General features: G+C 52.6%; 8 protein-coding genes across 8 annotated transcripts; 3 read left to right on the forward strand and 5 right to left on the reverse strand.

The window, feature by feature from the left end:
* Window positions 1–416: 416 nt before the first annotated feature.
* On the forward strand, window positions 417–2,351 carry LDX57_001449 (uncharacterized protein; the record flags this gene model as incomplete). Its single annotated transcript, XM_046083093.1, has 3 exons — window positions 417–920; window positions 975–1,660; window positions 1,715–2,351. 3 exons carry the CDS (start codon window positions 417–419, stop codon window positions 2,349–2,351), a joined length of 1,827 nt encoding a protein of 608 aa, XP_045939050.1.
* A 536-nt stretch (window positions 2,352–2,887) lies between these two features.
* On the reverse strand, window positions 2,888–4,150 carry LDX57_001450 (NAD(P)-dependent alcohol dehydrogenase; the record flags this gene model as incomplete). Its single annotated transcript, XM_046083094.1, has 3 exons — window positions 2,888–3,191; window positions 3,314–3,752; window positions 3,868–4,150. 3 exons carry the CDS (start codon window positions 4,148–4,150, stop codon window positions 2,888–2,890), a joined length of 1,026 nt encoding a protein of 341 aa, XP_045939051.1.
* A 551-nt stretch (window positions 4,151–4,701) lies between these two features.
* LDX57_001451 (SDR family NAD(P)-dependent oxidoreductase) lies at window positions 4,702–5,927 on the reverse strand (the record flags this gene model as incomplete). Its single annotated transcript, XM_046083095.1, has 6 exons — window positions 4,702–4,891; window positions 4,956–5,008; window positions 5,083–5,105; window positions 5,177–5,289; window positions 5,406–5,766; window positions 5,879–5,927. The coding sequence occupies 6 exons, from the start codon at window positions 5,925–5,927 to the stop codon at window positions 4,702–4,704; spliced, it is 789 nt and encodes a 262-aa protein (XP_045939052.1).
* Window positions 5,928–6,368: 441 nt separating this feature from the next.
* Window positions 6,369–8,576, reverse strand: PRD1 (M3 family metallopeptidase; the record flags this gene model as incomplete). The annotated part of the gene is made up of 2 exons (XM_046083096.1): window positions 6,369–6,561; window positions 6,619–8,576. 2 exons carry the CDS (start codon window positions 8,574–8,576, stop codon window positions 6,369–6,371), a joined length of 2,151 nt encoding a protein of 716 aa, XP_045939053.1.
* Window positions 8,577–9,672: 1,096 nt separating this feature from the next.
* On the reverse strand, window positions 9,673–11,109 carry OLE1_1 (stearoyl-CoA 9-desaturase sdeA; the record flags this gene model as incomplete). Its single annotated transcript, XM_046083097.1, has 2 exons — window positions 9,673–10,805; window positions 10,866–11,109. The coding sequence occupies 2 exons, from the start codon at window positions 11,107–11,109 to the stop codon at window positions 9,673–9,675; spliced, it is 1,377 nt and encodes a 458-aa protein (XP_045939054.1).
* Window positions 11,110–14,021: 2,912 nt separating this feature from the next.
* Window positions 14,022–15,879, forward strand: LDX57_001454 (nucleobase:cation symporter-2 family protein; the record flags this gene model as incomplete). Its single annotated transcript, XM_046083098.1, has 3 exons — window positions 14,022–14,113; window positions 14,174–14,340; window positions 14,393–15,879. 3 exons carry the CDS (start codon window positions 14,022–14,024, stop codon window positions 15,877–15,879), a joined length of 1,746 nt encoding a protein of 581 aa, XP_045939055.1.
* A 281-nt stretch (window positions 15,880–16,160) lies between these two features.
* On the reverse strand, window positions 16,161–17,360 carry LDX57_001455 (uncharacterized protein; the record flags this gene model as incomplete). The annotated part of the gene is made up of 4 exons (XM_046083099.1): window positions 16,161–16,393; window positions 16,472–16,544; window positions 16,648–17,169; window positions 17,238–17,360. The coding sequence occupies 4 exons, from the start codon at window positions 17,358–17,360 to the stop codon at window positions 16,161–16,163; spliced, it is 951 nt and encodes a 316-aa protein (XP_045939056.1).
* A 773-nt stretch (window positions 17,361–18,133) lies between these two features.
* Window positions 18,134–19,271, forward strand: LDX57_001456 (SGNH/GDSL hydrolase family protein; the record flags this gene model as incomplete). The annotated part of the gene is made up of 5 exons (XM_046083100.1): window positions 18,134–18,219; window positions 18,283–18,365; window positions 18,425–18,680; window positions 18,765–19,020; window positions 19,071–19,271. The coding sequence occupies 5 exons, from the start codon at window positions 18,134–18,136 to the stop codon at window positions 19,269–19,271; spliced, it is 882 nt and encodes a 293-aa protein (XP_045939057.1).
* Window positions 19,272–19,587: the final 316 nt, after the last annotated feature.

The following is a 19,587-nucleotide window of genomic DNA, read 5'->3' on the forward strand; positions in this document are numbered from 1 at the left end:
AAATTGGGCTTTCCCTCCAGAAGCCTGGATCTCTAGATTGACTGTTCTAGCGAATTAGAAATTCCAACATCGTCTCCTGGATTTCACATGAATAATAGTTGAATCATCATGCGTTTATAGTCCAATCAATTCCTTGCATCGTGCATTATTATAACACAGTCTATATCCAAGCTTGTCCCAAGTAAGAGACAGTTTTTCTTCTTTCAGAAAGACACGTAGCGTGAGACTCCTCATGACATGTCATAGTGGCAAGACCCTGCATTTCTCATGCCTTCCATTCCCACCAATGAGGAAGGTGTCTCTGATCGGTGCTGTTGTTTTAAAATGCCCACTGCAATGGCAGCATTGCCTTGTCTTCATCTTCCTGTCTTGCAAAGAGCAAACAGATCGAAAATTTTCCAAAGCAAGCCAGAAAGATGAAAAAATCCAGTTTCCTGAGTCAGTTTCACCTGGCACGCTCCAGCGTCAGACCCTCTTTTGATTATCTTCTCCTGTGGGCCCTCTCCGGGTGTCTCCGTCTCGGTGGAGTCTCGCTCTGCGTCAAATGGGTCGCCGCGGTGGTGGCCATTGCTGTACTCTCTTCTCCGCTCTTGCTGATCGGGTATCTGCTGCTGGCGTCTTTTTATCCGCGCAGACTCACCTCCGTCTCGGACACCCCTGTGTCTGTGGTGGGCAAGCCGCTTCTATTCCCTCTCACCTTGACGCATAATCGCCTGTCTCCGATCTGGAACCGCTTCAGTCACAGCGTGTTGATGGTCGGTGTGCCCGTGGGTCTTAAATGTCGGATCGGGAAGTTGTTGTCTATCGATGCGGAGGAGACACTGCCCAGCTGGTTTACGTTTGACTCGAAGCGGTATCTTCACCGGGGAGATGAACATCTGGGTCTGAGAGAGAAGTTGGATGTGTTTTTGCGAGATCAGGTACAGCTGATATCTGTGTTGGTATTATAGAAGAAGAAGCTAACGAAGAAAAAGAACGAGGACCCATCGCAATGGCCCTATGCCTATCTGCTCAGCGTCCCGCGGTTTCTCTGGTGGGAGCGCAGCGTCGTGACCTGGTGGTTCCTGTACTCCGAAAACAAGGAACTCGACGCCGTGATCATGGAGATCAACAACTCGTTTGACGAGAAGCGCAACGTCCTCTTCAAAGTCCGAGGAACAGACGCAGACACCAAAGCCCTTGAAGACTCGCTGGACACCGACGCCCTAAAAACACAGTATCTCGATATGAGACGCACCGTGGAATCCTTGACCACGAGTCCCAAATCCGTCTACTACAAAGGCATCTGGAAGAAACACATCTACAGCTCCCCGTTCGAGAAACTCGGCGCGTGGATTGGCGAGCGGTTCATGGACCCGACGACCCCGGCGGCGTGGCATAAGATGGGCTCGATGTCCAATACGACCACTCTTTCTACTACCACCGGCCAGCCGAGGATGATGACTAGACTTTCATGTCGAAGTCCCCCGATAGATCCGATGGAGGCGTCTTGGTGGACCGTTGCGAATTTGCTGTATTCGTGGACTTTGCCGGTGACGTTGACTACGCCGCGGATTCTGTATCAGGCATTGAGGATCGAGTTTAAGGGATGGATGCGCATGCTGGATAAGCCGCATATTCAGTCTGGGAGTGAGTCGCGACGGGCTACGAAGGGTGAATGGTAAGACTTCGTGGGATCATAACGGAGATCATGGTATTGATACGATGCGTACAGTGGCCTGGAACCTTTCTTCCATCAATACCTTGCACACTGTGTTTCAGTGTGTTCATCTCCCTTGGAAGTGAAATATCTTCCGTCAAAGGCAATTTCTCGCGAGGAGTTGATTATGCGTTCGCCTGCTTGTTCGCACGAAAGCTCCGTCGAGTCGTTGACCATCGAGATCCTCGATCCGGGCTTCTACAGCAGAGTCCTTCAATACAAGGACCCTATTGAGGGCCTTAATATTGAAGCCAAAGCCACTGGGTTGGAAGCAGATGAGCAAGCTGCTGCATTGAATGTGTCGGACATGTCTCTCCTCAAGGAACTCGTCCAGTCAAACCCATCATATCAAACCCTTGCCCCCGAGAACAAGGCACGGCTAAGCAAATCATCGAATGACTCCGTCTTCATGGACCGGTTTGTGAAGAACTATATGTCGACGTCTTCGCAGTGGGAATACAGATCTCTTAAACTACGCCTCTTCGGTGAGAGGATCTCGTTCGGGGAGCCTGCGGTGCTACAGCTCTACAAGTATGCAGGCGGTATTGCCTGGAGAATGAGCGTGACAGAACTGCTGAGTACCTTTGTGGGCGGTCCTTATGAGGCTGCTTACTTGGGTGTTTTCCACGCGGGAGTTGCGTGTCTTTTCTAAAGTATGGGATTGGGAGAGTACATGTTTACGCACGATTCCGCAGCGCATATGACTTTTGTGCAATTTTCAACAATTGATAGCCCATCCACATAGACCTCTAGAATTGGTTCAAAAGCATGGAACACAAAAATTTCTGTGTTCAAACCTGTTTGTAGGATTCATTATGTTAGTAAACTTGATTATATAGTTACGCTTATATTAGCCGAAATATATTCTCAAAATGCTCCAAACTCAGTGTCAACTTTGGTACTGCAGATTTTAGATTACCATCTGGTGGAGTTACTTCCTTTCTAGTAATGATCGACAGGTTGTGTTGTTCCAACTTTTGCTCTATTAACATAGTAAGCAGTTAATGAATATTACCTATAACAGATGCCTTTAGTGTCTATCTACTTGACGGGACAACCCAATCTAAGAGACGACCTACTAGAACCCATCTAGAAAAGATCATCCTCTCTACTATATCCCCAGACCAACCACCATTCTAAACAAACCCATCCATCAAACCCAGTCCAAAACAAACTATAACCTCCAGATTAAACCCCATTCCTCTCCACACCCTCCTTCACCAAAACGCCTCTATACCTCACCTTCCCCTCCCTCAAATTTCTCATCGCAGTCTGAATGCCCTCCACCCCAAATGGATACTTCACCACCGCGGGGCGAATGCCCTTGCGCGCCGCAAACTCCAGCAGCTCTTGCAGGTTGTTCCGCGAGGTGATGAACGAGCCTTGAATGCGGATGCCCTTGGAGAGTAAGGGGAGGGTTGGCACGGGGGTGGGTTCGAATGATACGGCCATGTGGTAGATTGTGCCGGTTGTGTCCATTAGGGGGACCAATCTGCTCTCGTGCGGATAGTATTTAGCTATCTATAGGCATATCAGGGGTATTATAGAGAGGGAGAGCGTTCTAGACCAATAGAAGTATAGTCCAAAAGATAGAGAGAGAAGGGATCAACTCACGATGTATACTCCACCCCACCACTCCCACACACCAAAAGATGCTTGATCGGCTTCATCTCATCCTCACCCTGCACACCACCGTCCCCAGCAAGGACTCGAAACTCGTCCGCCCCAAACTCCCTCGCCTCGCTTCTCTTCTTCTCCGACCCCGACAACGCAACAACATGATACCCCAGCGCCGACGCCAACTTAATCGCCAGATGTCCGAGCCCGCCGATCCCCAGGATCCCGACGCGGTCGTTCACCCGGATTCCGTTCTGCGTGAGACAGGACCAGACCGTGGCGCCGGCGCACATGAGCGGTGCGGCGTCTTCGGAGTCTAACGCCTCAGGGATGGGGAAGATGCAGCTGGCGTCCCAGACGGCGCCGTGGCTGAAACTGCCCAGGTCGAAGTCGTGGGTTCCGTAGGCGCGTTTGTGGCGGCAGTATTGGTCGAGGCCTATTTCATTCCTGTTAGATCAGATCATCACTCGCTAAATGGCTGGCTGGTTGGCTGTTGGCATATCCGATAGTATGCCCTAGAACTAAGTTCGATGATGGGAACCAGAACATACCAGAAGTACAATTATCACAAACACCACAAACCTTCCGGATATACGCAAACCCCACACGATCTCCCACCTTGACTGAACTCACCCCCGCGCCGAGCTGCCTGACGATCCCGATCCCCTCGTGTCCGAGTACGCAGCCCGCGTGAAGGAAGTGTTCGTCCGTGCCGCAGATCCCGGAGTGTGTGGTTTCGATGTAGACTTCGTTGTGGCCGAGGTCGCGGGTGGTGACGTCGGCGATGATTTTGCCGTCGGAGGTGCCGCGGTAGACGGTGAAGGAGAGGGACATTCTTTCCTTGGGTAACTTGCTAGTACTACAGGTACTAGATAGAGAGGTCTGCAAATGAAAGATTTAGGTATGCGTTGTTGTAAATATTGATCATCACATACCTGGGTAGGGCATGTTAGGGTTTTATATGCCTACAGAGACGGGGAATCAGGTTCAATATAGAGTTCGCGGAATTCAACGATCGATCAAACCTTCATGTCTAATGATATAATGGCAAGGATGGTGGCATAAGACCCGAGTCCCTAACTTTACATGTCCTCCTGATTGAATTTTACCTTTCTGGTCTCTTTGTGCATTGAAGAGCATGTAGAATGACACCATCCATGCGCTCGCTCTGCACTTTAACTGCATTTTCGAACCAACGCATCTAAAAGTGCAGAATCGTTGATGTGTTGGTCCTTGCATACCCTATTCTCATACACCCTTATATCTCAATCAACCTGCGGCATACCCAATCGAGACGCACGCGACCCTTCTAACGTAGCTGCAAACAAGAAACAACTCACCCTCCCTCCCTGACACCCAAAGAGCAGTATACAAACCCCCTAAACCTAAAGACTATACCCCCCATCCACCACCACCGCCGCCCCAACCATAAAGCTACTCATCGGCGACGCCATATACAGAATCGTATCTGCGATCTCCTCCGGCTGACCGACCCGTCCGATCGGAAGGGCTTCGATGTCGCGTACGAAATTCCCCGCGTCGATTCCGGGTTGGATGAGTGGTGTTGCGACGAATCTATTCATTGTTATTTTCGAAGAACTGGGTGAGAAGGGGGTTAGTGTTAATGGAGAAGACATACCCCGGACAGAGCGCGTTGATTCGGATTCCGTCTTTCGCGTAGTGTCGTCCATCCTGTGTTCAGAGCCATTAGGGCTAGGTCTGCTCTGGTGGGTTATGGAGTTGAGGGGATGAGGGTATTAGCATACGGTTCTGGTTAGACCGACGATCGCTATGGATGAGCTGGTTAGTATCTCGCAACCCTAGGCTTCCAAGGGAGCTGAAAGAAAGAGAAAGACGTACCATGCTTGGAAGAAACATAACAACTAATCGGCGACCCAATATCCGCCGCCGTGACGCCCAACGATGAAGCAACGTTAACAATAACGCCTCGGCCGTGCCTCGGACCTAAAGATCTAGATAAATCAATCCAACCCAGCATATATCAGCAAATCAGATCACAGGGGGCAAAAATTAATTAAACACCAGAAAGCCAAAGAACCGAAGGAGGAAAGAAAAAGGAAAGACAAACTCCTGTCCCAACATAGCCCCCACCAACGCCCTATGACACAACCAAACCCCCGTCTGATTGACCCGCACCATCCGATCCCAGGTGTCTTTCGGCGTCTCATGCGTAGGACATATCTCCTGCGCCACGCCGGCGCAATTCACACCGATATCGATGCGGCCAAATTCGCCGACGGTTTTCCGCACCGCCGCCGTGACGGAATCTTCGGAGGAGACGTCGACGGGAAGGATCAGGATTCGGAGATCGGGGTGGGTGCTTTTGAGTTCCTTGCTGATTTGCTCGAGGCCTGGGACGTTGAGGTCGGCCAGGGCGAGGTTCGAGATGCCGTTTTGGGCGAGTTTGTGGGTGGTGGTGGCGGCGATTCCTACGGGTTTGGTGATTGGTGTTAGTGGGGATATAGTAGAGTACTAGATATGCTGTGGTCTAGGTAGGTGGGTGAATCGATAGGAAAGGTTTCAAGGGGCGTGAGGGTATACCTGACGCGGCGCCGGTGATGAACGCTGTTCCTTGGACCTGGTGAGCCATTTGGGACTGTGTTTGATGTATTATTGAGGATGAGGGGACTTGGGGGACGGGAGGATGGTAAGCACTACTTATATCATGTGTATGAGTGCATGAGTATGAATGAGCATGGGTATGGACTGGACATTGCCTCCTATCCTATCGTCTTGATGTTCATTCGTCTCAATGCATGAACTATATGACTGGATCCTTGCGTATATAGTGCCAATCTGCAGGAATGGCCAAAAGGAGGATAGTGACGTATGTGGGATTTGAATTCGGTAGTCAGCCACGAACCGAGTCAACCAGTAACTGATAAAAGCAGTAAGTTGACATGGCTTAGTTAGGTTTCTAGCTCCATGGTTGCAATATACAGTGCGGCCAGATCTTGGGAATGGATTGTATTCATTTCTCGCCCATTTACAGGTGTTATTGTGACAAATCTGTCTAATCCACTGCTGGTATCTAAGCCAATCCCATATCCTTGTAGAAAGCATCCGTCTTAGGCTCCCGGCCCAAGAATTCCGTCAGCGTCGTCATCTCATCCTGGCTACCGCCCTTCTCCAACACCTGGTAGCGGTACCGGCGGCCGGCCTTGGGGTCCATGGGGTTGGACTTGAACACGGTGTAGAACATATCGGTCGAGTAAACTTGCGAGCTGCGGATCGTTAGCATTCAGTCAAGCAAGATAGAAAGAAAAGAAAATAAAGCATACCTGAGATATCCGTAGTAGCCCGCATCGTATCCACCGATCAAATGTCCAAACGTCGCCTCGCCGTGGCCCCATTCGTCACCCAATCCCAGAACTTCGGGCCCATCCATCTGCGTGATCTGCTTGCGCAGCTGGTTGTAAGTGGCCGAGATCGGCAGCTTCTTGATGTGCTCGTGGCTCTCTGGCTCGTGCACCGTCATATCGAAAATACCGAAATGCAGCTGGCGCAGGTTGAACAGCGCGTCGTTGACGTGCTTCGTGCGGATGAGGTTCTCGATCACCTCGTCGGGGATTTGCTCCGAGGGCTTGGCTGCTCCGCCCGCTTGTTCCTGCCACGCGGCCAAGTACTCGGGCGACAGGCTGGAGTAGTGCTTGCTGAGCGACTTGAGCTGGGACGGCGTCCAGCACCAGTTCTCCAGCATCTGACTGGGCGCCTCGACGAAGTCACGCACCGTGTTCGTGCCGTGGAAGCGCGAGTAGATCGTCTTGGCCACCAGATCGTGGATGCCGTGGCCCAGCTCGTGGAACAGCGTCACAACCTCGTCGTGCTTCAGCAGACTCGGCTTCTTGGGCGTCGGCTTGGTGAAGTTGCACACCAGCGCCGTGGCGGGGTAGCGGCGGTTGCCCTCGGCGTCGATGAAGCCCGGCTGCAGGTTGAAGTTGGCGGCATGGCCATATTTGCCGCTGCGGGGGAACAGATCCAGGTAGAGGTATCCCACGAATCCGCTGCCCTCACCCTCGTCGTTCCAGACGCTGAAGATCTGCACGTCCTCGTGCCAGACAATGTCACTGCCCTTGCCGGACGGCGCGATCTTCTCGCGGTCCTCGCCGGTGATCTCCACGAACACCAGCCCAAACAGCTCCTCAAAGATCTTCAGCATGCCCTCAATCGTCGTCTGGAGAGGGAAGTATTCGGCGATCTGCTGCTGGTTCAGCGAGAAGTCCTTCTCCAGCATCAACCGATCGTAGAATCGATGATCCCAGAGGTAGTAGCGGCCATCGAATGACTCGCTACGGGCCTCCAGGTCACTCTGCTTGATCTTGATGAGGTTCTGGATCTCCTTCTGACCACCGGCCGTCAGACGCTTGCGCAGATCTCCAAGGAAGTTGTTGACCGTCTCTGGCGTCTTCGCCATCTTGTCCTCAATGCGGAACGCGGCGTGGTTGGGGTATCCGAGCAGCCGAGCGGCCTCGTCACGCAGAATGATCGACTCGCGGAAGAGCGGGACGTTCTGGTTGCACTTGTTCTCGTTCTGGATCATCACCGTCTTGCGGGTCTCGGCGTTCTTGGCGTACTTCATCGTCGGGAAGAGGTCGGGGTACTTGAAGGTCAGCCAGAGCTTGCCTTCGTTCTCTCCCTCACCCTTCTTCAGGCCGGACAGGACATCGTCAGGCACGCCGTCCAGCTGCTCGCGGGTGAACCAGAGCCCCTCGTTCTCCTCGTTCAGGTTCTTCTGGAACTCAATGCTGATCTGAGACAGACGCTTCTTGATCTCCTTGAAGCGGTCGCGCTTGGGGCCGGCGGGCAGACCTAGCCCGTTACGGATGAAATCCTTATGTTCCTTCTCCAGCAGACGGCGGGACTCGGGGTCCAGGGTCTCATTCTTGTTCAACACGGCATCCACCAGCTTGAAGACGTCCTCACGCATAGCACTCTCGATGAAGAACTCATCCATCAGCTCCTCCGCCTTGGAGGACGCATCGCGCAGCTCTTGTTCCGTCGAGACGGCCTGATAGAAGCCGAGGATGTGGGATTCCAGGGCCATGACGTTCTCATCCTGGGCGAGGGGCTTGATGACGGAGGAGAAAGCGGCAGTGTCGGCCTTGACGTTGGCCACTACGCCATCCTGGACCTTCCGGGAGGTCTCGACGAGGCGTTTGGCGTCATCGACGATGGACTGGGCAGTTGCGGTGAAGACGGGAGGGGCCTGAGGCGGGCGGCGGAGGTGTTCAGGAGCCATGTTGGCGGTGGTTAGGGATCTGCGAAGATCGGTCAAAGCCGGATTCGAAACAGTAGCAGGCAGTCGCGAGCCACGGAAATGGCTCAAGACTGAGGATAGTCGGAAGGTGGGGGTGGAGAGTCGGAGAGGGGGAGCCACGGTGACGAGGAGAACGCCCAAGAGAAGGACGAAGAGGTGTAGATATAGGGAACGGAAAGCGGGAAGAGGAGCTATGGTGACGACGGAGGGTCAAAGAGGGGGGCAAAGTGGGGTAATTGGAAGCAGAATGACTTGTTCAGAATCAATAAGAAGTGAACAACAACAAGCTGTCGAATGAGTTCACCTCCGGTCAACCTGCAGTCTACTGCCCGCTTACTGCTTTGGGGATAGCTCCCTGCCGCCTTTAGTCAGGCATCAGGGCATCCCATGATCTCAGGCATCTCAGGCAATCGTCTTAGGTCAATGCACAATGCTGCCACCAACAGCCACTTGTTACCCCATGGTGTATAATGAATAATATAATGTCTACACAACGGTCAACTAAGGAACTAAAGAGTTTCGTTCACATAGATAATGTGTTTATCCTTCAAAGGACGTTGGCGATCCGAGCATGGACTGCTTATGGGGTACTTTCAGAGCCACCATTCCAACTTCTTGACAGGGTTCGGTTCTCACAATGATAACTCAATGTTGCATATATTCTAAACACTAATTATAAAAATGACAGTGCAGGCTAGAAGAAAAACTCTGGAAGACAAGCTCCCGACCCACTCGGGTTAGTCGACTTGCTAGCGACGCCGCTAGTCCCCTCCAGCATCCCTAATGTTGACCTCTTGTCCTCCCCGCAATCCGGTTTGACAGTTCGTGAAAATTTACTTTGAAAAATGAAAATGAGGCATATCGTCATTTCTATTGGCGGTGGTTCAAACCACATTAAGCTTTTGAAGTAATACACATAGATCTCACGGTCAACGCAAACCACAAACTGAGATCCCCCGCCTAACTCCGGCAACTCCTTACAGATGAAATAATAACATAAAAACAGAATCAACGCCCACGTGCTGATAATGACAAGACTGAAAGCAACGAGAGGGGAAGCAGATCAACACCGACGAATCTAAGCGGCATCCGCAGTGGGGATAGGCTCGGGGATCTTGGTGACCTGCTCGCCAGCACGGACGACGCGCTGACCAGTTGCGTCACGGACGTACTCGCTGCTACCCTCCTTCTGAGCGCGCTTCCAAATCTCAACCTCACAGCCACCGCGGATCACACCAACACGCATGGTGGAGAGCAGGTTGTGGGCGGCATTCGAGTGGTAGTAGATACCGCCGTTGAACATCGCCGTGGCGTCCTTGCCGATACCCGAATTGATCATGGCCTTGCCACCGGGGTGATCCTTGATGAAGTCGGTCACGTCGTGCACCACACCGGCAATGGCCACAAGACCACGGCCGTTCTTGGCCTGCTCGACGTAGTCATCCCACTCCATAACGGGCAGCTGGTCCAGGGGAACACCCCAGTCCAGGCGGGCACGCTTCTGATCAATCTTCTTCTGGAGCTGCTGAACGCGACCTTTCTCGATCTCGTTGGCACGGAACTGCTTGAGGTCGTAGGCCAGACCCAGCTGCTTCCAGATCCAGATGGTCCACTTGGTGGGGTCGTACTGGTGCCATTCGATGGCGTTACGGTAGTCGGAGGGGAACTCGTGGTGGAAGTTGTGGTATCCCTCGCCGAGGGTGACCAGAGCGGTGATCACGTGGTCACGAGGAGAGTTGCGGTCGTCGAAGGGCTGGTCACCGAGCCAGTGGGCCAGGGAGTTGACACAGAAAGTCGCCTGCTGGACGAAGAAGATACGGAGGATACCAGCGTAGACGAAGCCGCCCCACCAGTCACCCCAGCCCAGACCGGCCACCAGCATAGGTACAACCAGACCCATAGTAATGACAGTCTGGATATAGTGGCGGTGTTGCCAGACGACGACGGGATCCTCGTTCAGGTCGGAGATATCGGTACGGCCGATACGCTTGGGGTTCTGCTTCATGACCATCCATCCGAGATGCGAGTAGAGCAGACCCTTGCGGACGGAGTAGGGATCCTTGTCGGTGTCGGTGTAGCGGTGGTGAGCACGGTGGCCACGAGCCCACCAGCGGATGGAGCCCTCGACGGCACCGCCACCAACGGCAGCAAGCCAGATACGCAGGGGAAGACGAGCGGAGTACGAGCAGTGAGCCCACAGACGGTGGTATCCTGTGCATGTTAGTTTCCCATCCCAGCACCAGAAGCGCCACCAGGCTTATCAGAACCTACCTGCAGTGATACCCAGTCCCGTGAAGAAGTAGTAAATGACGGCCCAGGCGGCGGTCTTCACCTGCAAAGGCACCCAGAGAGCCTGGATGCATCCGTACAGCGGGATACCGATGATGAAGGTGACGTTCAGCCAGTTGACATGCTTATACCAGTTCTGCCGCGTCAGAGGAGTGTCGGCAATATGAACCTTCTTGGTGTCACCAGCAGCGCGAGGCCGGGTGGCATCCGCCGGCTTTGTAGACATGATGCCGGTGATATGTAGAGGTGGTTTATTTCCCTTGGAGCTCGCAGCTCTCGCAATTTATGAGGTGGTCAAACGAGTCAATCGTCTTGATGACCAGAACCAGAAAGGGAGAATCGAGAGGTGGAGAGGGAGATGGAGAGGGATGAGGGAAGGGAAGGGAAGGGTTATAGATTTGATTTTAAGAGAGGAAGGGGAGGCAAACAATTTGCAGGGGACGAAGATCCGAGGAAGAAAACACCGGACCAGCAAAAGGGTGGGGAACCTGCGGCGAAGGGCAGAGAAAAAAAGAAAAAGGGAAACGCAGATTGGCAGAGGATGGAGCGTCGGAGGTCCACCGACAGGATGACGGTTGGGGAGGAAGTGCACTGCAAGGCGGACCGCGGCCAAGGATGCTGGGATAAGCCGGATGGATGGGGAAGTAGAAAGACAGAGCGAGGAATCCGGTGATTGTAATCAGCTGCAATCAGCTGCTTGGAGTTACGAGTTACACAATCATCTGATTCCGAGGTTGGCAGTGAGATGCACGCCGAGTTCAACAATTCCGTCTGTCAAACAGAGTATAGCTGAGGTATCTACAGGAAAACCTTCCTGAGAATGACTTCCAGATCAAGCAGGCACGTCTTGTTGGGCCAATCGCTCGATGGCGACGCCCTGCCCAGACCCCTCCGTTTCCGGTTAGACCGACGGCCCTGTATCTGTTGAATCCCCAACGTTTTCCCGGCCCCTGCAGGCGGTGAACAAAATCTTCACTCTGACTGGTGGAAGGGGATGGTGAATGCTGACTCAGTCGCCCCGAGCGGGTGAATCTTCCACATCGAGGTTAGAGTGGATCGCTGCATTCCGGTTTTCTCATCGTTCATTATTCTATGCACTTCCTTCATAAGATTCCATGTCTATTGCCTCACCTCAACCCGGGGCAAACCTGGGGTCCGCCCGGAGCATGGCTGACCGTTGATTTAAGGTCGGATTCACCTTGGACTAGTTCGCCAACGGGTGAAACGGACAGGCCTGCTCCGACCGTCTCGGATGCAGCCCTATGGCTGGGACAAGCGGTTTGCCACTCGCCACCCGCCTCGACTGTTGCCTGAGCTTGTGATTATCCACATGAAGTTTCGCGACGCTTGCTGTCCTGTCAACCAGCGATCAGTGGTCGATCTTACGGAGTAGTCGCTTCTATCTAGCCGTCTATGGGGTATGTATCGCTTCTTTAATGTGGACACAGGGCATCGTACACCATACGCCGTAGATGTCCACCCTACTCCTAAGCTATGTCGTCGTATACTACTGTCATGGTAGCTGGAAGCAGGTCGAAATATAATTATGCCGGTACACGAGATGAAGAACGTGTATAGCGCACTATTTCAAATATAATAATACTAATTAAGTCTAGGTAGGGATAACTATATTTATACATAAGCTAACCGGGGAATGAGAAGCTCCGGCGGATTATTTGACTTACTCCGTGCAGCTTATTCTACGGTTCTTTGTCTACTGCATCATACGGGTAATTCGATCTCTGGTCTGCCATAGATCTCCCGGCCGCATCTAGCGAATGCAAAACACCCGTTCTACAGCTGGCTTGCGCCTCCAGCTCCCGTTGATAATCGATCGATTGAACAATTCTACTCCGTACCAATTCTACCAATTCAACAGCCATTGAGGGTCTTTCGAACGAGACATTTGCCCTATTCTTTATCACGTCTGTGGTTTGCGTTGACCGTGAGAGATCAAATTGTACTATACGGTGTATATAATTGAAGTCACTATGACCACCGGACTTCTTATTAGAGAATAGAGATGAAAATCTGCAACGAGACCCCACTGTTGGGTACTTAGCAGCATTTAGCCCTGGCGCTAGATTCATTGCAGGGCTCCGCGGTCTACAGGATTCAATCTATCATTCTTTCTGGTGTGAATTCTCACTAGAGCGGTAGTCCAGTGTCTTCGGCTTCCAAATCACGGACCCGGGTTAGAGAAAATATGTATCATTGCCATATACCGGCTACTCTCCTACTGCTCTCCTCTCCCCTCCTTCCCTGCACCTCTTTTACCTCTCCAATAATCGCGGCGTGATACCGAGGAGCGACCAGAATGATGTACTCAGATAAGGTGGGAAACTCAGCGGACGCCAACAGTTTCCGTGACTAACAGAATCCTCCTTCCCCGGCGCTAAACCGCATCTGTAGTTGAGACCACGCGGTGAACTGCTCCGTGGATGCAACTCGCACGTCGATATAAGGAGGTCTCCCACGCCCAGCTTTCGGGATGAAATCTTCTCCGTCTTGTCCTGCTCATGCTTCGCTTCGGCTCCTCGCTATCAGGACTCCCTCCCCTTGTCGGGACTTCGGCGGTGCCCGCCTTGGTCCTTGATAAGTGTCCGCCGGCGTCGGTGCCCTGAGCGGCGACTGTCAGCAAGCCTCCTTATCGCCGGCTCCACCGCAGGACGGTCGACAAAGGAGCTCTCGATATTGGTTCCAGGGTCTAGAGTTTGCTCGTCGGCCTATCACCATTGCCTCTACCGTTAGCTTGCTCCTTTGGTGGCTATTGGCATCTCGCGAAACTCGAGAGATAACCACAAACAGAATCACAAAATGAAATTTATTGCATTATTCGATGGATTCCTGCATTCAGATTGTCGCCGATAACGACTTCCCCCGATCTTCTATCCTCTCCGATCTTGCGCGAATGTTACATTCGTTTATATATCGCCTGGGCTCCTGCGACATCTTGGGGTCAAACTTCCCCGCATTGCATTCCATCAATTGAATTCCATTCGTCGGCCTGATCGTCACCACAGCCGGGTTTGCCACGGATTTGAGATCCCTTGATTGCCCTGAGGGGTCCTGCTCGACACTGTTACAACCCCTCCCTTCTTTTCTATCTTCTCTTTTTACCATCATCCTACTGCCGGTATGGATGGCCCTGATCAGATCGGCCCCGACCTTCGTCTGCGGCGGACATTGGCTGATCGCGCTCGAAGAATCGTCAAGACTTTCACCACCAGGTAAATTTTAGCCTGATTCGTCGTGAAACTGTCGCAAGGGATCTAACTCGGTGTCAATAGAGAGGGCTTGATTGGAGACTATGACTATGCCTATCTGTTTACTCCACAGATTCCCTTCGTCAGCAAAACCAGACGGACGGCGCCTTTTTTCGGCCTAGAAGATCGCGTGCCCGTGTTGTTGGCTTTGATCCTTGGTTTGCAGCATGCGCTGGCAATGTTGGCTGGAGGTGACTATGTTCAACCAAGCCTTTGTGATTTTAACTAATGCGAACTTTCTAGTCATCGCCCCTCCGATTCTCTTGGGTGGCTCCGCCGCCGCCAACTTCTCCGGTGACGACTATCAATATCTGGTCTCGACATCTCTGATCGTCTCCGGCCTCCTGTCCGCCGTTCAAATGACCCGCTTCCACGTCTACAAAACGCGATACTATGTCGGCACCGGTCTGATCTCGGTGGTGGGGACCTCGTTTGCCACCATCACGGTCGCAACGGGCACCTTCAATCAAATGTACAATTCAGGGTATTGCCCCGTCGACGACCAGGGCAACCGATTGGCCTGTCCCAAAGGCTACGGAGCCCTGCTGGGTACCTCGTGTCTGTGCTCTCTGCTGGAAATCGGTCTGTCGTTCATGAGTGCCCGGGTGCTCAAGAAGATCTTCCCCCCGCTGGTGACGGGCCCGACGGTCCTGCTAATCGGAGCCAGTCTCATCGAGAGCGGCATGAAGGATTGGGCTGGCGGCTCTGGCAGCTGCGGCAGCGACCCGGCCGCCCGAGCCTTGTGTCCCAGCGCAGATGCGCCGCACGCCCTTCCCTGGGGCAGCGCCGAGTTCATCGGCCTCGGCTTCCTGGTCTTCTTGACCATCATCCTCTGCGAGCGCTTCGGCTCGCCCATCATGAAATCATGCGCTGTCGTCATCGGTCTGCTGGTCGGATGCATCGTGGCGGCGGCATGCGGCTACTTCGATCGCTCCAGCATCGACGCGGCCCCCGTCGTTTCCTTCATCTGGGTGCGAACTTTCCCTCTCGTCATATACCCACCGCTCATCCTGCCCCTCCTGGCCGTCTACATCGTGATCATGATGGAATCGATCGGCGACATCACAGCCACCTGCGACGTCTCGCAGCTCGAAGTCGAAGGGGCCACCTTCGACTCCCGCATCCAGGGCGGCGTGCTCGGCAACGGCTTCACCTGCCTCCTGGCCGGTCTCTGCACCATCACGCCCATGTCCGTATTCGCGCAGAACAACGGCGTCATCGCGCTGACCAAATGCGCCAACCGCAAGGCCGGCTACGCCTGCTGCTTTTTCTTGGTGGTCATGGGCATCTTCGCCAAATTCGCCGCCGCCCTCGTGGCCATCCCCAGCTCCGTCCTCGGCGGCATGACCACCTTCCTCTTCTCGTCCGTTGCCGTCTCCGGCATCCGCATCATCTCCACCGTGCCATTCACCCGCCGCAACCGATTCATTCTGACGGCCTCCTTCGCCGTGGGTATGGCGGCTACCCTGGTGCCCGAGTGGTTCCAGTATTTCTTCACGTATAGCGGCGACAACCACGCCCTGCAGGGTTTGCTCGATGCAGTGGTGCTTGTCATGACGAACGGGTTCGCCGTGACTTCTGTGCTGGGGTTGATTCTGAATCTTTTGATCCCGGAGGATCCGGAAGAAGAGGCGGCGGTCATGGATTCCAGCGGCGAGGTCCAGGATGAGTCGAAGGGGGTTCCCGAGTCGCATACGAAAGCCGATCAGTCGGAGGGTCGGAGTATGTAATGGGAGTACATCTATATACAGTCTGTTTATGAATGTTTGCTATATGAGATAATGGGTAATTAATGGATGGATGGATACGATAGTACGTGATAGGATAGGATAGGATACCCCGGTGAATTTGAACCAGACATACTTTACATACCTTCAGACTAGGTCTTTAATCTCCAAGGTAACCATTCCGCTACCCGACTACATATCCCATATCCCGCTTGAGCCATCACACATACATACGTAGTACATCCCGAGCTGATCGTAATAATAATAATAGTAATAACAATAATCTAAATCTTCCCCTCCACCTTCGCCTTTTTCAACATCTCCTCCACCGACAAAAACTCCATCCCCTTGAAGTACTCCTCATGCTGCCTCCGCGTCTTTTCCTCAGGACACGCCGTGGCGCCACTTACGCCCCATTCCTCGATCTCGGCAATCGCCAATTCATGCTTGCTGCTTGGGTTGGCGAGAGAGCGGTTGATGTCTTCGAGGGAGCGGTGGGTGGTTGTGAAGGGGCGGTCTGTCCACGTTCATTAATCCAGTCTCAATTAAGTATACCAGAGAAGAAAGGAAGGGGAACAGAAGAAGGAGGGTATACCGTAGAACCGTTCTAGGAGTTTCGCCATCTCGTTGAACGTGCCCCGTTGGCCGGTTATGTATGTAGCAGGTTCCTTAAAAAAACAAGAAACATGAATATAAGCAACCAGTCATTCATACCACCAGACAACGAAATCAAGGGACGAGAGAAAAGAGACAGAAGGGAAAAAAACTCACCCACCCCTCTACCCCCAACAACCGCACCACAGCCCTCGCCACATCCCTCGCACACGTCCAACACTGCTCTTCCTCCCCACTCCCCCTCACCACATACCTCCACACTTCGGGCCTAGGATCAACCGGAAACTCATCCTCCAAGAACCCCATATACGAGAACTCCGGCGGGAGAAAGTAATCCATAAACCACCCTAGATTGAAACTCGTGTATGTGATCCCGGATGTCTGGGCCAGGATCTCCCGGAAGGGGGCGCGGGTGCGGCCGTACGCGCGGGGACTGCTTGGGTGGGATTCGACGTTGCCGGCCCAGTCGGAGGGGATGAGGCGTTTGCAGAGCGGGGAGGCGAGGCAGGCGGAGAGGAGGGAGTTGTGGAGGGGGAGGTAGAGATGTTCTGGGGGGTTGAGGGTTGAGATGAGGGTTGTGGCGCGGGTGGTGGTGAGGATGGTGGTTAGGGAGGGGAGGGTGTAGTCGGTTTGGTGGTAGGTGAGGTTGGGGGAGGAGATTGGGGTCGAGGGGTGGTCCTGGGTGGTTGTTAGATAGGTAGATAGATATCTAGGTACTGGGGTGTATGAGAAGGAGGTGGATGTACCTGTCGAGTCAACACGACGACGGAGAACCGATCATCCTTCAGCAGTTCCTCGATGAGATATCGGCCTAGATTGCCGGCTCCTCCTGCGATGGCGATGACGTGGGATTGTTTCTCGGTAGACATGGCTGCGAGTAGAAATGAACAGAATCGATAGGGCTGGACATGGAAAATACTCAGGCCATGAAGGTGAATGTCTTTATAGATGGTCGGAATCCAGACCTCGTGGTGACCACAAAACTCAAAAGGAAAGCTGACGCCGATTGCAGCATGTTTGGGTCGTACGACAGCAGAGCTTAACTGCATTATGACATAGACGGGCAGACTTGGAGGGGAGCTGGCTGCTCTGATGCTTTGGCACTGTTTCTCAATTGCTTTCGCTTACTGGTTAGAGGTATCATGATGCAGATCTCATACTTGATCTCTGTGCTCAAGCCAGAGCTGAATCTAGCAGTATGCAAATGAGTGGGAAACCGAGACATCCATCCTATGGTAATCAACAAGCTAGATACTGAATGGGATCCTCTCGTGTTAGTGTAACCAAGCCTCGAGTTTCCAAAATGCATTCAACTCCCGCCATATTCTTCAGTCTCGACTAATAAGAACTGAATGACCATCCTTGGCTCTGGCTTGTGTGACAATCGTATTTCCAAAGCCTGCCCTTTGATTTATACTTTCATTCTGACTACTCTGACACCAACCGATGACAGCCTTCAGCCACATGTGCTCGAGGCAGTCAATCAATTGACGAGTTTTCTCCCAGCTACATAGGAAGATACTCATTACCGGCGAGTATCTGATGGCCACTAGTATATATTCACCCAGAGCCTATGGCACAATAATCCATTCCTACGAAGAAATCAACCCACCTGGCTTCAAATCCTCCTACCTTCTACAAAATGAAACTCGATCGATTCCTTGTCCCCAGCATGGCTGTTCTCAGCCCGCAGCAGCTGCAGGAGTCGTATAACACCCTGTTTACCTTGTACGAGACAGTCACATTTCCAGTGCCCCACGTATGACCGTCTAACGTTGCATAACGCATCAGTGGCGATTCGTACACATCAACGAAATTCAACACCTCCGGCATCCAACCCACACTAGACCATCCAATGGGCAACCCAGATCTCGGTAAAGAGCCAAATACATCCTATAACTCAATCCACTGCTGAACAAGATCCTACACACAGGCCAAGGTACCTCGGCCGGCGGCATCAACTGGGCGGGATACCTAACAACTGTCTACAACGACACGGCAGTCCTGAACTTCAACCTTGCGGTGTTCGGCGCTACCGTGGACAATTCGATCGTTGATGGTGAGCCAATAGACCTGGTCAATCAGGTTTCTCGCAACTTCGGTGATCATTACTGTTCCTCGTTGTTGGAATCGAGCCCGGGGTGGAAGTCAGATACGGCCCTGTTTGCAATCTGGATTGGAATCAATGAGTAAGTCAGTCAGTAAGCTGGTTGTGAGATGAAAGACGACTGAAAAAAAAACCTGCTGACTGGAGCATCTGTTGTCTCGATTAGCATTCAGATCAGCTATATGCAGACTGACATCTCGTGGACCATATCCTGCATCATGCAAAGTTACTTCGACCTACTAGAGCAGCTGTATGCATGCGGAGCTCGTCACTTCTTAATCATAAATGTCCCACCGATTACCAGAACGCCGAATATGATGTGGCACGACGCTTTCACAAGAGATATGCACGAAGAGGCTGTCGTGGAATTCAATTATCAACTGGAGGAGACGGTCTTGGATTGGCGTATGGCGCATCGTGATGTAAGCTCCCATCTTTCTCTCTTCACATTCTAGTGAGTAACTATGTACAGTCTACTATCACTCTCTACGATGCATGGTCCTTCATGACCGATCTCCTCGATCGTCCTGTAGACTACGGGTTCGCGGACGATAGGTGCATGGGGACGGGATGTGTCTGGTGGGACGACTATCACCCAACCTCGGAGTTTCATAACCTTTTGGCTGCTGATGTTGCGGCGCACCTTCGTCGGACGGGGTTAGGGTTTTCATAGTCCTGAATGTTTGGGTAGCTGGAGTTTGGTGGTGCTGGAGGAGAATAAATTGTATTCTTCAAGGGTTTCAGATGTTCAAATACCGAAGCTATCTGCATGCAGGTATTTTTTGGGATTGGTATTATCTTTGCCAGATTGCAGGTTTCACTTGCATGGGCCGTTTCACAAGGGCGCTCAGTCATTCCTAAGAGTACCATCAAGTGGCAGACTGAGGAAATTCTGCAAGCAGACTTCGAGCTTGCAGAAGCCGACCTGACAGAAATTGCCACTATGGATCTACAGGCACGCTTCAATGACCGCAGTATTAATTTTGGCT

Source organism: Aspergillus melleus, assembly GCF_016097325.1.
Source record: "Aspergillus melleus strain CBS 546.65 chromosome Unknown contig1, whole genome shotgun sequence".
NCBI classification, from domain to species: Eukaryota; Fungi; Ascomycota; class Eurotiomycetes; order Eurotiales; family Aspergillaceae; genus Aspergillus; species Aspergillus melleus.